This window comes from Mobula hypostoma, chromosome 4 (assembly GCF_963921235.1).
Source record: "Mobula hypostoma chromosome 4, sMobHyp1.1, whole genome shotgun sequence".
Lineage (NCBI taxonomy): Eukaryota > Metazoa > Chordata > Chondrichthyes > Myliobatiformes > Myliobatidae > Mobula > Mobula hypostoma.
In genome coordinates this window covers 55,671,955-55,687,887 of record NC_086100.1, presented here as the reverse complement: position 1 = coordinate 55,687,887, position 15,933 = coordinate 55,671,955, and the positions used below count along the sequence as shown (strand labels likewise).

Genomic DNA, 15,933 nt, shown 5'->3' with positions numbered 1-15,933 from the left:
TAACGACAGTAGTGCCACCAGCAAACTTAAATGTGGTATTGGAGCTATGCTTCGCCTCAGTCATAAGTATAAAGTGAGTACAGTAGAAGGGCAAAGCACACAGCCTTGTTGTGCACCTGTGCTGATGGTGATTGTGGAGGAGGTGTTGCCAATCTGAACTGTCTGGGGTCTGCAAATGAGAAAATCGAGGATCCAGTTGCACAAAGAGAAGGTGAGGTCTTGAGTATTTATTTATTGTTATGAATATTCTATTGCTGATTATCTTATTTCACTTGTAAATAAATTATTACTTAAAGAATTAAATTAATATGATAAGTAATTTTATACATCCAGTCAGTGGTAAAAACTTACAATCATTACCTTGGAGTTGTTCTTTCCTGCTTTTCCCTGTAGTACAACGTCCATGCAAGCTCCTTCACAGTCTGTGGGCAAACTGTGGATGGCTGCATTTTTTTTTAACAATAGAGGACGTTGCAGGTTCATGTCAAGAACAATCTTAAGCTTTGGGTCTAATTGGCCAGGGCGTTGCATACATCACCTTACTACAAACAACAGCAACTTGGGAGACAAGAAACAGCAAAGGCACTGGTAGGTTTTTGAACATTAACATCCCGTGAGTACAGCAGATTTGTGCTTCATAGAGCCAGTCTTTGTGGCATTCTTATGTTTTGAGCTGCAAGAGCGATACCTCCTCTGCTGGGAAGCACATCCCCAAATATTCCATAATGCCCCATGAAACGTTAAGCCTGTATTCCATCAAGCTCTGAACATAGCATACAGGTTTTCTTCCTCAATGAACCAAGTATTTCAGTGCCTCTGCCTATTATTCGTTACATGAAGGCAGCCCCATAAAACTCTTTGTCTGAATCTTCTCGAGCAGACCTTGCCCTCCAAAGCGATCACATCTATAACTGCTCAGTCTCCCTGCAATGACTGAAGGCCATGCATGCCCATGACTCACTTTGTGCAGGCTCCATCTCTAGACTAACGTATAAAATCGGCACAGTAACTGAGCTGGTGAAGTATCCTGTAAAATTTAGTAAAATCTTCAGTTTAATCTTATTCTTCTACCACTACCTTTTCACTTTGCAGTTTTTGGATATCTGAAAAGAGGAAGTTACAGGGTTGGACTGTAGTGAGTTTCAGAGACTGGGATTATGTGGTATCTGTATCTTCAAACTGAGAAATAACATTAAAATTATATAAAGGATAGCAAAACCGTCATGAGGTGATAAAGATTCATGTCTAATTGCTGACCATGGACACCATCATTTCAAATAAGTTCTCCTCAATGAGGAGAAAGTAAAAATGCTGCCAGTGATTATGTACCATACCACCTGAGAGAAAAGTGAAGAATATTAGTGGGTATTGCACATTATGTTTGAATGTTATGCCCTTAATGCTGTATAACTGATAGAGTAGAATTTGAGATGTAAATATGAAATTTGCAGCTTGTTTAGTACATGGGTGGTTAGTAGAATTATAGATTGAAGTCTGGCAAGATTTTCGCCTGCATTCTCCTGAACAGATTTGTCACTGTCTCAGAAAGGAACCTCCAAGAGGTGCATTGTGGCTTTTGGCCAGAACGGAGTACTGATATTTGCCGTGAGGCAAGTCCAGGAGAAGCGCATCGAACAGAACAAGCCTCTTTACTCTGTCTTCATTGACATGACAAAGGCATTTGACACTGCAAACAGGGAGGCTCTCCGGATCATCCTGAGACGTTACGGATGCCCAAGGAAATTCGTGAAGATGATTCAGCTGCTCCACAACGGAATGACAGGACAGGTCCTTTGCAGTGGTGATACGTCAGCTGCATTTGTCCTTTCCAATGTGGTGAAGCAAGGCTGTGTACTAGCCCCAGTCCTGTTTAATCTGTTCTTTATTTGCAGGTTGTCACGTGCTGTCCAAGGTCCGAAGAAGGGAGTGTACATCTCGTACCAATTGGACAGCTCTCCCTTTGACCTTCACCACTTGAATGCACGGATGAAGTGCCTCCATACAGCCATTCAAGAAACCTGCTTTGCTGATGACTGTGCGCTTCTGGCGCACAAAGACAGTGATCTACAGTTGCTTCACAGATGCTGCTGCGCCCTTTGACCGGACTATCAGCCTAAACAAGACTGAAGTACTTCACCAGTCCGTGCCAAACACCAACCCCATAGAACCAAAAATCACTGCTGACGACACCCAGCAGACAAATGTAAACAGCTTCAAATACTTGGGATGCATCATCTCGAGTGATGGGTCTTTGGACAAAGAAATTGACTCCAGGATCAGCAAGGCCAGCCAGGCTCTGGGGAGGCTGCGTACCAGAGTGCTCAGTCAACACAACATCCACATCGCCACAAAGCTGCAAGTCTAGAGAGCTGTGGTCATCCCTTCTCTCCTATATGGATGTGAGACGTGGACTCTGTACTGACGACACATCAAACAACTGGAGAAATTTCACATGCGCGCCCTCCACTCCATCCTTGGCACTCGTTGGCAAGACCATGTCTCCAACCTGGTGGTCTTGGATCGCGCGGAGTCCACCAGCATTGAGTCCCTGATCATCAGAGCCCAGATGCGGTGGGTGGGACACATCAACAGAATAGACGACCACCATATGCCTCGCCATCTGCTCTATGATGAACTGGAGACCGGAAAGAGACCTCAAGGTCGTCCACACAAGTGCTATAAAGACGCTGTGAAGGAAACCCTATGCTACTGTGACATCCAGCCAAGGGAACTAGAAGCTGTGGCTACTGACAGAACCCACTGGCGAGCCCTGTGCTATGAAGTCTATACCAGTTTTGAAGACAGGTGCTGCCAAAAACTGATGGAAAACCGTGAGCGGCGTCACAGAACAGCAGCCACAATTATTACAACCACAGACCTCCAGTGCCCCCATTGTGCTAGACTCTGCACTTCCAGACTGGGACTGCAGAGCCACCTCCGTGTCCACAGATGAACTGCACAACATCATGTCTTCTGCGAATCTGAAGGACTACCACACACACACAGATAGAAGATATGTATTGTGATTGACACAGGAAATCCATTAATGAATATCTAAATTGAAATGTGCAACACTTATGTATACAACTGAGCAATACCCTAAACAACAAAGTAATACAATTGCACTAATCTTCCATTCTCTTAATACAATGTGGTGATTTTGTGCCTTCAATTTTCATGCCCCAGCTCTGCACTAACTCTAAGTAAATTCTTAGAGTGTATCAGGGAATGGGGAGGTGGGGGCAGGTGCAGGGGAAGGGTAAAGGAAGGAAAAAGCAATGGAAGCTGAAAACAAGGTCTAAATGGGAGATAAGGTGGCTGTGGGCTAAATGGGGTGAAGTATGGAAAGCATAGACTGGAAAAAAAGATAGGAATCAGGGACCTGGATGAGAGGAGATGTAAAAAGAAGGAACCGAAAAGATGGAACAGGTGATCGAACAGATTTGAAAAACAAGTGACAATGGGGCATAAGATTTACAGTATGTCAGTTATTTAAGGATGGTGATAACGTAATCACTTGGAAAAGTAATAGAAGAATAGAAAGGAAAGCAAGAGAGGGTGATGGGAAGAGTGGAGATAAGGGAGTTACAAAGGCCTTAAAGCTTTCGACAAAGTAAGTATATTGACCTAAAACATTAATTCTGTCTCACCTTTCACAAATATTGTCCGAACTACTATGTGTTTCTATATCTGTTTTAAAACCAGATAATTAATTTAAATTTTTGATTGAGGACATACAGTAGCTAAATTCCCAGAATAACCCCAAAGCACTTCAAATTGCAGTACTGAACATGAAAGCAGCCAGGGTCTCAATTTCCTGTCCAATCTGAAAGACAGCATTTCCAAACTGTTCTACACACTTCCAGTACAGAACTTAATTCCAGTAAGATTTATGTCTCACATATCTGGAGTCGCACTTGAACCCACTACAAGAGAGAGTCCTACAAAAGATCCAAGGCTGGTACTTAAAATCAATGATATGATTCGAAGCTCTTCAGCATTACTTACACATTCAATAGTTTGACATCTATTTATGTTATTAAATTGCTCCTCATTAAAATAAGAAATCTGTAATTACTCATTGTTTTATTTCATTAGTTTCTGAGCCAAACTAAATTTCTCAGGTTAAAGATTGCCTCTTAGACTTTACTGTCCTCATAACCAATTACTTAAAATACAGTGAACACAGAAGCCTGGTTGGTTAATGTGGTAATATCTGCTTCATATCCTCCAAACAACACTCTATTGATAATCTCAGATAGATTAATTTGGGAATTGCTTTAATGAATCCCACTTACACTTTTACAAATTGGGATTTTAAAAGTTGCCTGAATAGAACGTAGAGCAAAATTTGTTGGAGAGGACTGATAGATTCTTCACAGAATCTGTCAGATTTCCTTCCTGTTAGTATCAACAGAATGTAATTCTAGTGGATTTTACTGCAAAATACAATCCTTATTGCTGGATTTTCCTCTGTAAATACACTAAAGTGCTAAAGGTGAAAATCTACACCATAAATACGTGAAAAAGGTTGTTAATTGTTACAGAATTCTTTGAAAGTATGTTTTAACAAAGTAAGATTTAGAAACATAGAAACAAGGAAACATAGAAAACCTACAACACAATACAGGCCCTTCGGCCCACAAAGTTGTGCCGAACATGTCCCTACCTTAGAAATTACTAGGCTTACCCATAGCCCTCTATTTTTCTAAGCTCCATGTACCTATCCAAAAATCTCTTAAAAAAAACCCTATTGTATCCGCCTCCACCACCGTTGCCGGCAGCCCATTCCACGCACTCACCACTCTCTGAGTAAAAAACTTACCCCTGAAATCCCCTCTGTACCTACTTCCAAGTACCTTAAACCTGTGTCCTCTTGTGGCAACCATTTCAGCCCTGGGAAAAAGCCTCTGACTATCCACACGATCAATACCTCTCATCATCTTATACACCTCTATCAGATCACCTCTCATCCTCCTCCGCTCCAAGGAGAAAAGGCCGAGTTCACTCAACCTATTTTCATAAGGCATCCTCCCCAATCCAGGCGACCAGAACTGAACACAGTACTCCAAGTGGGGTCTGACCAGGGTCCTGTATAGCTACAACATTACCTCTTGGCTCCTAAATTCAAATCCACGATTGAGGAAGGCCAATACACCATACGGCTTCTTAACCACAGAGTCAACCTGCACAGCTGCTTTGAGCGTCCTATGGACTCGGACCCCAAGATCCCTCTGATCCTCCACGCTGCCAACAGTCTTACCACTAATACTATATTCTGCCATCATATTTGACCTACCAACATGAACTACTTCACACTTATCTGGGTTAAACTCCATCTGCCACTTCTCAGCCCAGTATTGCATCCTTTCAATGCCACGCTGTAACCTCTGACAGCCCTCCGCACTATCCACAACACCTCCAACCTTTGTGTCATCAGCAAACTTACTAACCCATCCTTCCACTTCCTCATCCAGGTTATTTATAAAAATCATGAAGAGTAAGGGTCCCAGAACAGATCCCTGAGGCGCACCACTGGTCACTGGCCTCCAAGCAGAATATGACCCATCTACAAGCACTCTTTGCCTTCTGTGGTAAAGCCAGTTCTGGATCCACAAAGCAATGTCCCCTTGGATCCCATGCCTCCTTACTTTCTCAATAGGCCTTGTATGGGGTACCTTATCAAATGCTTTGCTGAAATACATATACACTACATCTACTGCTCTTCCTTCATCAATGTGTTTAGTCACATCCTCAAAAAATTCAATCAGTCTCGTAAGGCACGGCCTGCCCTTGACAGAGCCATGTTGACTATTCCTAATCATATTATACCTCTCCAAATATTCATAAATCCTGCCACTGAGGATCTTCTCCATCAACATACCAACTACTGAAGTAAGACTCACTGGTCTATAATTTCCTGGGCTATCTCTACTCTCTTTCTTGAATAAAGGAACAACATCTGCAACCCTCCAATTCTCCAGAACTTTTTCCGTCCCCATTGATGATTCAAAGGTCATCTCCAGAGGCTCAGCAATCTCTTCCCTCGCCTTCCACAGTAGCCTGGGGTACATCTCATCCGGTCCCGGCGACTTATCCAACTTGATGCTTTCCAAAAGCTCCAGCACATTCTCTTTCTTAATATCTACATGCTCAAGCTTTTCAGTCCACTGCAAGTCATCAGTACAATCACCAAGATCCTTTTCCATAGTGAATACTGAAGTAAAGTATTCATTAAGTACCTCTGCTATTTCCTCCGGTTCCATACACACTTTCCCACTGTCACACTTGATAGGTCCTATTCTTTCACGTCCTATCTTCTTGCTCTTCACATACTTGTAGAATGCCTTGGGGTTTTCCTTAATCCTGCCCACTAAGGCCTTCTCATGGCCCCTTCTGGCTCTCCTAATTTCCTTCCTGAGCTCCTTCCTGTCAGCCTTGTAATCTTCTTGATCTCTAACATTAGCTAGCCCTCTGAACCTTTTGTAAGCTTTTCTTTTCTTCTTGACTAGATTTATTACAGCCTTTGTACACCACGGTTCCTGTACCCTGTCTCATTGGAATGTACCTATGCAGAACACCACACAAATATCCCCTGAACATTTGCCACATTTCTTCCATACTTTTCCCTGAGAACATCTGTTCCCAATTTAAGCTTCCAATTTCCTACCTGATAGCTTCATAATTCCCCTACTCCAATTAAATGCTTTTCTAACTTGTCTGTTCCTATCTCTCTCCAATGCTATTGTAAAGGAGAAAGAATTATGATCACTATCTCCAAAATGCTCTCCCACTGAGAGATCTGACACCTGACCTGGTTCATTTCCCAATACCAAATCGAGTACAGTCTCTCCTCTTGTATGCTTATCTATATATTGTGTCAAGAAACCTTCCTTGAACACACCTAACAAACTCTACCCCATCAAAACCCCTTGCTCTAGGGAGATGCCAGTCAATATTTGGGAAATTAAAATCTCCCATCACGACAACTCTGTTATTATTACACCTTTCCACGATCTGTTTCCCGATCTGCTCCTCGATATCCCTGTTATTATTGGGCGGCCTATAAAAAACACCCAGTAAAGTTATTGACCCCTTCCTGTTCCTAACCTCCACCCACAGAGACTCTGCAGACAATCCCTGCATGACGTCCACCTTTTCTGCAGCCGTGACACTATCTCTGATCAACAGTGTCATGCTCCCACCTCTTTTGCCTCCTTCCCTGTCCTTTCTGAAATACCTAAAACCGGGCACTTGAAATAACCATTCCTGTCCCTGAGCCATCCAAGTCTCTGTAATGGCCACCACACCATAGCTCCAAGTACTGATCCACCCTCTAAGCTCATCCGCTTTGTTCACAATACTCCTTACGTTAAAATAGACGCATCTCAAACCTTCAGTCTGAGCGCATCCCTTCTCTATCACCTGCCTATCCTCCCTCACACACTGTCTCCAAGCTTTCTCTATTTGTGAGCCAAAAGCCTTTTCCCCAGTCTCTTCAGTTTGGTTCCCAACCCCCAACAATTCTAGTTTAAACTCACCCCAGTAGCTTAAGCAAACCTCCCCGCCGGGATATTGGTCCCCCTGGGATTCAAGTGCAACCCGTCCTTTTTGTACAGGTCATCGTCGTTGTGGTTATCCCTCGAGATCGAGGATGATGGTCTTTGTTCTGCTGATCTACTTATGGGCTCTCAAGTTTATGAGTCCAATCTTGGCTTTAAAAGTTCTTCCGCATTCAGGACAGGTAGTTCCAGATGGCAGATCGGGCTTTGGTTGTTGCTGCCCCTCTTTAAATTTTCTTCTCTTTTCTTATAATTCTGCACGTCTGTTGGCTTTGAAAATTGCTGTTCCTTCTTGGATGATGGCTTGCCAGAGTTTCCTGCCCTTGGCATTGGTTTCCCAATCGTTGATGTCGATATTACATTTTTTCATGTTGGCTTTTAAAACGTCTTTGAATCTCTTCTGTTGTCCGCGTCTTTTACGTTTGCCTTCTTTAAGCTGGGAGTAGAAGATTTGCTTCGGCAGACGTTTGTCTTTCGTCCGAAGAACATGACCGCTCCATCTTAGTTGGCTCTTGATGACGTAGGCTTCAATGCTTGCTGTTTTTACTTCATTTAGCACACTGACGTTGGTTCTTCTATCTTCCCAGCTGATATTTAAGATGTTTTGAAGTCAGCGTTGATGGAACTTTTCAAGTGCCTTCAGATGTCGTCGGTATGTTGTCCTGGTTTCTGATGCAAACAGGAGTGTTGGGATTACCACTGCTTTGTACACTAACATTTTGGTGTCTGTTCGGATGTCACGATCATGAAAGACTCTTGTTCGGAGAAGTCCAAAAACTGTTCCAGGGCATTTAAGACGATGTTGGATCCCCTTATTAAGGTCGACATTGGAGGAGAGGTTACTTCCAAGATAAGGAAAGTGGTCCACGTTTTCCAGGGTTGTTTCGCCAAGTTGAATTGATGGTTCTATCCAATTTGTCTCAATTGGTAATGGTTGATAGATGATCTAAGTCTTCTTGGAATTGATGGTTAAGTCCAAGTTTCATGTAAGCACAGGTCACACCTGCCCCAAAAGAGGTCCTAATGATCCAGAAATCTGAATCCCTGCCCCCTGCTCCAATCTCTCAGCCATGCATTTATCCTCCACCTCATTCTATTCCTATACTCACTGTCACATGGCACAAGCAGTAATCCCGAGATTACTACCTTTGCGGTCCGGCTTCTCAACTTCCTTCCTAACTCCCTGTAGTCTTTTTTCCAGACCTCTTCCATTTTCCAACCTATGTCATTGGTACCAATATGTACCACAACTTCTAGCTGTTCTCCCTCTCACTGCAGGGTATCGTGGACACGATCTGAAACATCCCGGACCCTGGCAGCTGGGAGGCAAACTACCATCCGAGTTTCTTTCCTGCGTCCACAGAATCGCCTGTCTGACCCCCTAACAAGAGAGTCCCTTATCACTACTACCTTCCTCTTCCTTTCCAAAAAAAGATTTGTTTGGTATGGAGTCTAATAATCTCCTCAAAACCTTCCCTTCAGTTAGTCTTAGATCAGTTCAAAATCAGCTTGAAAGGATTATATTATGGACAATTGCTTAATGATATTTTTGCTCTTGCTTTTTCATTAAAATGAGAATACTTAATATATACATGCATGGGGCATTATTAAACATTTTCTAATTATATCTGATATGTAACTATATTCATTGAAACAACAAGCACATAGCAAATCTGATGACTGACTACTGTATTTCTAAGACATACCTTTGACCAGTGTCACCACCATTTCCGTTTTGTCATCGATCACTCGTTTCACAGAGAGTGCTGGAACAATCAGATTAGGATCCAGTTGCAAGGAGAAGAAACCTTCCATACCCAAATATTTGCCAACATCAATATCTTGAGCATGAGCAATCTTTTGTAATTCCTAACATGATTGAAATAGAATTACAAGATATAAGCATTAGTTTATAAAAATGCTCAATTTAGACAGAGAAAACGATTTGGGCTGGTTTATCTCTGCTGGAAAATAAATTACTGCAGATATAAGTAATATATTTTATTATGTTTGTTTATCAGGGTCAACTTGGCTGATTACATCTGTGTCAGCACATCCTCAATAATTAGAGGGAACAAAATCAAATGCATTCAACAGGATCATAGAATGATTATAGTATGAAAGGCAGCAACTTGACCTATCGAGTCCATGCCGCTCAAAAAAGGAGCAATTGAACTAATTCTACTTCTTTGTCCTCTCATGCATGTATAAATGGTTCAGGATCCCGTATACATTTTAAACGCTTTGTTAAAAAGGCTATTTTCAAAAACCATGCACATGAATCCCATTCTAATGTATTCCTTTTAGAACTGTACACACTAGTTTATATACAGTATTTTCCATTTGTTCTACCAAAAAATAACAAGTTGAAATTTTGAGCAATGAAATTCAGACTTCGTCTATCCACCCTTCCATGAGCCAGTTAAGGAAGGGTGCATAAATTCTTCTTCTTCTTCTCCCAGATCACTGTATCTCCAACTTCTATGCCATTTTGAAATATGCACCATGACCATTCATATACTCTATATTAAATCTTGGTCCTAGAATGAGCACTATGGAATTCCAGTCCAGTACACCTTCATTCAATTCAGGGATATGGATGAATTTAAGGTGGGAGGTTATATGGGAGACAGGCTTTGAGGGTCAGCACAACATTGTGGGCCGAAGGGCCTGTACTGTGCTGTACTATTCTATGGTCTATGTAAAACCGATCTTTCCACTCTTATTTTGCTGCCATTGTTGTTATCTCTTTTGTTCTACAGCCTTCAATTCTGATGAACATTCTGTTATGTGGCATTCTATCAAAGGTATTTTGTAAGTCCACACTAATCACATTAACTGCAATTCCCTCATCATGACCTCATTAGGAACCATTATGTGATCGGAAAAAGTAGGTGTAAAAGAGGAAGAATGTAGGAAACTCATTAAAGACAGATTCTGATCTCTGCTTAATTATATACTTCTGTAAAAACATCGTCATTTTGCATAGTACAATTATCTGCTTTCACAAGAGTCAAAGTGAAAAGTTTTGTCAGTACTAGGGTTTCTTATGTAATAACAAGATAATGAAATTAATACTTCCCCCAATTTAAGTGGAGGATGAAGATGAGAAAACATTTATTTAATCTAATATAACATTCTTGCAGATTAGGAATGTAGAAGCAGCAGATCTGGCTCAAATTGCAACATCCTTGCTTCTGAGTCATAACCCTTTGTTTTCAGTCTCATTCCAAACGCCTATGCTCAAGAGTTTAGGTGAATAATTCAAGTTAACAAATAAATGGGACTACCTTTCAAATTCAACCTTAAGGCTCCATCAACATTTGACTGTGATAATGCAAATTTTACCTTACCTCTGGTTCACACTGAAACACAGAAATAAAAGACAAACTGGAAATTAGACACTAATTTGACCTCCATTGCTTAGGTAGTGAAATGTGTTATTGAACTTCAGTGGATAAATACAGGCCAACTGCTACATTTAATTTTCTTTATTTTACTTACCTTAATGTTTCCATTAACTTCCAGCAATTCAATATAATTTTAATTAAACTCATACCTCTCAAATTTTTATTTGTTTAAATAAAGGCACCAGTGACCAATAGCAGCATCCAATGACAGCTCATGAAACTACTACTATGCTTCTTCTCCTGAACTATGATCGATTTCAGCTGTACTTTCCATTCTGTTTATGTATTTTTGGACCGACTGAATGATCTAGTGCTTATGCTCTTTCCTGTGGAATTCAGCGAGGTTGAAAGCGGAGTGTGCTGCCATCGTTTCCTAATGGTGGAACATGCACCCATGGTCAGCTCCAGTACTCCTCGTCCATTAAAGCACCCAGCAAGACTGAACTTAACTAGGATGAGAGCGCCAGGTGAACAGTGTTCAGCACTGTCTGTCTTTGAGTTTGACAGGTCTTCCGCTCGCTGCTACAGGAGGAAGGTGCAGGAGTCCTGAGCTCCACGCTGCAAGGTTCGATCGCAGCTCATGGCTGTGGGACTCCTTTCAGGGGACTCTGCCATTTGATGTTTAATGTATTCAGTGCTAAACACTCTCCATGACTTTGGTCCTAGTTTTGGAGGACATTGTGATGCATGCTCTATGTATTTCTGGTTGATCTGTCCTGATAAATATAATTGCACAAGTGGAAGAAGTGGGAGGAGTGTGGATTGAAGTTAAAACAGTTAAAATTAACCTGGGCCAAAACAGGAAGAATTATAAAGCAAAGAAAGGTACTAATCAAAATAAATAGCATCTTACTAGGAAAGAAATGTTCTTGACCTGTCAAAGCAGGCATAAACCAGGATTATATTGATGGTGCTTCCAACTGGGGCCTTGTGTATCCCATGGAGAAGCATTGTGGAGCAGGGCAGACCCACATGGGAGATCAAAGAAAGAGGAAGGAGCAGTTGAATCCTCGGCATCTCCTTTGTCAGTCATGACTTCATGGCTCTACCCAGACCTAAAGGAACTCAATCAGTTGTGTCGTCTTAGCCACCTTTTAGAATATGGCTAGGGCCAGGGCTGCAGGGCTCAGTGCAAGCATGTCCAGAAAATCAGCTGGAGAATTATATTCAAATAACCTTATGATGGAAAAGAGGGAATAAATAGAGGGGAATATCATTGATAGATACTGGTGCTGAAGTTGCTGTAATCCATGGCAATACTTAACACTTCATGGATGCTAATTCAGCATGTGAAGTGATGTTTGATTGTCTGTTAGTAACAGTTTGTCACGGACTGTCCCTAGCTTAAACTCAAAAAGTACCTGAGGACATCTTTGGGCATAGACCTGATAAAGGGATCCACCATACAGATCCCTCTGGGTATATTTTCTCTGGCCAGTTAAAAAAGTAGATGCTAGTTAGTGAATGATCAACTATCACTTGTTAAATAAACATATCCCCTTAACTGCTGCAGTGCTGATGTGGTGACCCCACCTAGGGACCTCTCAGTGGGAAATGACCCGTGGTACACCGTAATTGGCCTGGCAAATGAATTTTTCTTCATTCCTATTGATGATCAGTTTGTCTTTATAAGATGGTAGAGTGGCCAGGGATCTGGATAAATGCTCCCTACCTCCTGACATTTCATTACATTGACCATATTATGTGGGCTAACTGAGAAAGATGTTGTAGAAGCCCTAACCACCATAGTAGAGCATATGCAAACCTGGGGATGGGAGATTAATCCAGCTAAGATACAAGATCCCTGTATTGAAAGCTGTTCAAATTTTGGGTATCCAGTGGACCAAAGGAGATTATGTAATACAAGATAAAGCTTAAACAAGATCCTAGACATAGCAAGATATTCAGAACTTTGTTGGGTTACTCAGTATTTGGAGGCATCACATACATTCTTTAATATTATTGCAACTCCTTTATGCTGTCAGTTGGAGGAAAGTTCAATTTGAATGGGTTCCAAGACAACAAGCTTTTGAGACCACCAAGGAAGCTGTCACTCAGGCTTTGCCACTTGCCCCATACATTCCCAGTGCTCTGTTTCGAACTGCAAGCCTGGCAGATGCTGCCATTTGAAGCCTAAGCAACAGCAAAATGGCCATACAGTACCCTTGGACTTCTAGTCTCGCAAACTACAGTACCTGACACTGCTACACTCTATACCAGCTTTGAAAAACAGCTGTAGTCTTGTTACTAAGTACTAGTAGAAATAGAGGGACAGATGGGGAATAATAAGATGCTACTACAACCCAACATTCCAATTGTGACCTGGATTCTTTCAGACACCCCCATCTGTCAAGTAGGAAGGGCACAGCAGAATTCTGCTGTCAACTGAAAGCGGTACATTGCTGAGAGAGCTGCTAAAGATTCTGATAGAGTCGAAAAGTTCCATGAAAAACTGACTCAGACCCCTTAGTCTACAGATTCTTATCTAGTTACAGACACCTCCTTACTAAACTTTCCTATTAAATGGGAGATGCTTTTAAATGAACTACCAGCTTCCCAGAAATGGCTGATTTGGGGCAGGTAGTCTAGAGGAAGTAGAAAGGCTACAGAAGGATTTAGACAGATTCGGAGAATGGGCAAAGTAATGGCAGATGGAATACAGTGTCAGGAAGCGTATGCACTTCGGCAGAAGAAATGAAAGGGTTGACTATTTTCTAAATGGAGAGAAAATACAAAATACTGAGGCGCAAAGGGACTTAGGAGTCTTTGTGTTGGATTCACTAAAGTTAATTTTCAATTTGAGTCTGTGGTGAGGAAGGTAGATGCAATATTAGCATTAATTTCAAAAGGACTAGAATATAAAAACAAGGATATAATGATAAAACTTTATAAAGCATTGGTGAGGTCTCACTTGGAGTACTGTGAGCAGTTTTGGGCTCCTTATCTTAGAAAGGAAGTGATGAAACTGGAGAGGGTTCAAGGCAGTTTCCTGAAAACGATTCCAGGATTGAATGGCTTGTCATATGAAGAGCATCTGATGACTTTGGGCCTGTATTTACTAGAATTCAGAAGAATGGGAGTGACCTAATTAAAACCTATCGAATGGTACAAGGCCTTGATAGAGTAGATGTGGAGAGGATGTTTCACATGGTGGGAGAGTCTAAGGCCAGAGGACACAGCCTGAGAATAGACAAGTGTCCTTTTAGAATGGAGATGACGAGGAATTACTTTAGCCAGAGGGTGATGAACCTGTGGAATTCATTGCCACAGACAGTTATGGAGGCCAAGTCTGTATGTATATTTAAGGCAGAGGTTGATAGATGCTTTAATGTCAGGGCAAGAAGGGATACGGAGAGCAGCAGGAGATTGGGGCTGAGAAGAAAATTCTGTCAGTCATGATGAAATGGTGGAGCACAGTCAATGTGCCAAATGTCCATACTCTGCTCCTATATCTTATGGTCTATGGTCTGATTTACGGATGGTTATGCTGTTTGGAAGAATGGGCAGTGATGCTGGAAAGCAGCTTCTTTTAACCCTGACACAGACTTTTTTTTACAGAAACAAAGCTCTGAAGGCCCAGCTAATATACAGAATTAGTTGCAGTACAGCTGATGCTGGAAGAAGACGACATGGAAGTACACATCTACACTGACTCTTAGGCTGTTGTCAATGACATGAATGCCTGGTTACCGAAGTGGAAATCTAACAATTTCAAAATTGCAGCAAAACCACTCTGGGCCAAATACATTTGACAAGACATATAAGAAAAAGCCCACAGTATGGACATTACCATTTATCATGTGGTTGCACACATGAAAGATGACAGAATACAACAATACTGTAGATCAAATTCACAGATAAACACATCAAGGAAGAACGATGCCCCCTGTGTGTATGCAAACATAACACCTCAGGTCACTTGGGGATCCAGGGTACTGTGAAGACCTGTCATTCGCTTTTGACAAAGTTTGGGAATGTGTGTCCCAGTATGAGATCTGCCATCAAGCAAAGAACGTGTTTCTATTGATCAAAAGGCCTACGGCACATATTACGTACTGGTGTAGTACTGTGCAGATATGGTAGATGGACTACATTGGTCCACTTCCTCTGCAACAGAAATACAAGTACCTTTTAACTATAGTTGACACTTATTCAGGTCTTCTGATGGTAGTCCCTTCTGTAAAGACGGACTAGGACAACACTCTCCATGGTCTTCAACAGCTAATAGCTTACTACAGCAAGCCTACTAATAAAAGATCTCACTCTTCAGGACGTAAATAGGGATCTGACAACAGTGTGTATTGGCTATTGCTTATTCCCTTTTATCCTCAAGCATCAGGCCTAATTGAGAGGATGAACTAAAGATTAAGCTACTTATACACACTCATATCCTCAAGTGGTTGTTTTGCCCAAGGCCCTACACAATCACCTCATGGATCACCTATACAAAAGATAACTAATTGCAACAAAACCAGTCTCACACCCGCTACCATTTCTCCACCTTCCAAAATGTGTAAGGGTGGGAAGTTATGTATACACTACCCAAACCACCCACCACAAATGGCTGAAATCCTTGCAGATGGGCAAGGTAAGATATTTTGGGTCTTAATACAGGGATGATCAGTACTAATTCATCTAGACTCAATAAAACTTATTCTGCATGAATAAGATATTTTGCTGAAATTAGAGACAGTTGTCACTTTGCTTTGAAGAAAAAATCATGAGAGTCAGACCATGGCATATGTTCATGTGGAATTCTCTGCCACAGGAAAGAGTTGAGGCCAGTTCATTGGCTATATTTAAGAGGGAGTTAGATATGGCCCTTATGGCTAAAGGGATCAGGGGGTATGGAGAGAAGGCAGGTACAGGGTTCTGAGTTGGATGATCAGCCATGATCGTACTGAATGGTGGTGCAGGCTCAAAGGGCCGAATGGCCTACTCCTGCACCTATCTTCTATGTT

At 41.7% G+C, this 15,933-nt stretch overlaps 1 protein-coding gene across 1 annotated transcript in view; it reads right to left on the bottom strand.

Annotated features, from left to right (window-relative positions):
* The window catches only part of zbbx (zinc finger, B-box domain containing), a 153,130-nt gene that overhangs the window by 23,378 nt on the left and 113,819 nt on the right, over positions 1-15,933 (bottom strand). Inside the window, exon 17 of the mRNA XM_063044882.1 lies at positions 9,269-9,431. Coding sequence (XP_062900952.1) covers positions 9,269-9,431 — 163 coding nt within the window. The remainder of the gene's footprint in view (positions 1-9,268; positions 9,432-15,933) is intronic.